Here is a 1,729-nt window from a genome sequence, read left to right on the forward strand (position 1 = left end):
GTATCAATGTACCATTGACCCGGCTGCAGTGTAACTGTCAGGGCACATACCCTGACTTAGCCCGGACCCGGACCCGCGTCCGGACCCGCTCCACTTCCCGCGCACTTCCTGCGCCGCACGCCGCATGATCCGACCCCGGATCCCACCTCATGTGACTTCCGGGTATCCCCGGAAGTTTTCGCCATATTGGGGCCACTGTGGGAAAGTGAGAAGTTAACCTTCTTCTCACTTTCTTACCCACAGTAGGCAAGTGTAGCCTACTCTTCATTTATCTATACACTTTCTTACCCACAGTAGTTATGCCCTGAGATGGGCTGTGTTTACAGGCTAGACTGTGGACTGTAGAGAGGGGTCATGGGGACCCGGGGTCCGTCCCCTGACAGTAACGCGCCCGAACCCGGACACACCGGACGACCCCCCGCACACCGGACGCTCCTAGGACCTCTTACGGAGGTACCCAGACGGAGGTAGCTGTGTGCTCGGATGACGTGGTGCTTCCCACGTGGCCTTCAACCACATGTATATAAACACAGCCTAAGTGGGAACTGAGAAGCAACCTTCTTCTCACATTTCCCACTTTAGGCAAGTAGCTTACACTTCCCTTGATAATGACAATAACACATTTCCCACTTTAGTCTTAGTGGCCAGGGACCCTTGTCTGCTTCGGGCCCGTTGCTACGCGTGCCCGCGTCATACCTACCGGACCCTCAGCCTCGGGCGATACACCCGGGCGCTCTCGACCCCGGGTCAGTCCCTGACAAGGGCACACCCGCCTGACCCGGCTCCACCCGGCCCAACCTGACCCGGTACCCCGCCAGTCCACCCTTCCTTACCTCCTCCCCCTTTCCCTTCTTCCCCCCTCATCCTCCCCTCCTCAGTTTCTCCTTATCTTACTTCTCCTTTATTCTCCCTTTATTCTACATGGACGACTTTCTCTGTATCAATGTACAACTGACCCATCTGCAGCGCGCCCACCATGCACCCGGCCCGGGCACCTCAGGCGACTTCCCGCTGTGCCCAGCATGCGCGCCTGCACCGGATACCCTCGGTATCTCCCACGGAGACACCCGGGTGGTTACGGCTGTGTGCGAGGGTGATGTGGCATCCGTCATGTGATCCAAGCCGCATGTATATAAACAAACCTGAAGTGGGAACCGAAGAAGTAGCCTTCTTCTCAACTTTCCACTTCAGGTAAGTAGTACAATATTTCTCCTTTAATAATAATAACAACTTTCCACTTCAGTCTAAGTGGCCAGGGACTACTGTCCCATATCGGGCCTGTCAGTACGCACGCCTGATCCACCCCCCGCCAGGCTCTCGGTCCCGGACGCTATACCCGGACCCCCTCGACCCCGGACGAGTCCCTGACACGGACGCATCCCTGACAATCTGCGCAGAACTGGAACCATTTTGGCCAGAAGTCCGTGATTTTCGCAACTCTGGATTAATTGACCGCATCCTGATCGGATGCTCCAAACGACTGGGGTCACCGGTTTCTAGGAAACGTCCCCTTGCCGAGGAGGATTTGCACACTATCTTAGCGGCCCAGCCTGATCCTCCCTCTCATGACGACCTCCTTTTTCTGACCATTACCTTCACGGGTTGGCATTGTTTGATGCGCCTGGGGGAGTTAGTGGAGCCTGACAACACGGCCTTGCGTGATTACCGAAAATGTATCAGTCGGGTGTCAGATCAGAACCTCGCCCACATGTGTCCTTTACCTTGCCGA

At 56.2% G+C, this 1,729-nt stretch overlaps 1 protein-coding gene across 1 annotated transcript; it reads right to left on the minus strand.

The window, feature by feature from the left end:
• Positions 1 to 1,237: 1,237 nt before the first annotated feature.
• On the minus strand, positions 1,238 to 1,458 carry EI90DRAFT_3095363 (uncharacterized protein; the record flags this gene model as incomplete). The annotated part of the gene is made up of 1 exon (XM_039062518.1): positions 1,238 to 1,458. The coding sequence occupies one exon, from the start codon at positions 1,456 to 1,458 to the stop codon at positions 1,282 to 1,284; it is 177 nt and encodes a 58-aa protein (XP_038907872.1). The 3' UTR covers positions 1,238 to 1,281.
• Between the last annotated feature and the right edge of the window lie 271 nt (positions 1,459 to 1,729).

Source organism: Cantharellus anzutake (genome assembly GCF_015039405.1).
Source record: "Cantharellus anzutake strain C23 chromosome Unknown EI90scaffold_207, whole genome shotgun sequence".
In the NCBI taxonomy this organism is placed as follows: Eukaryota; Fungi; Basidiomycota; class Agaricomycetes; order Cantharellales; family Hydnaceae; genus Cantharellus; species Cantharellus anzutake.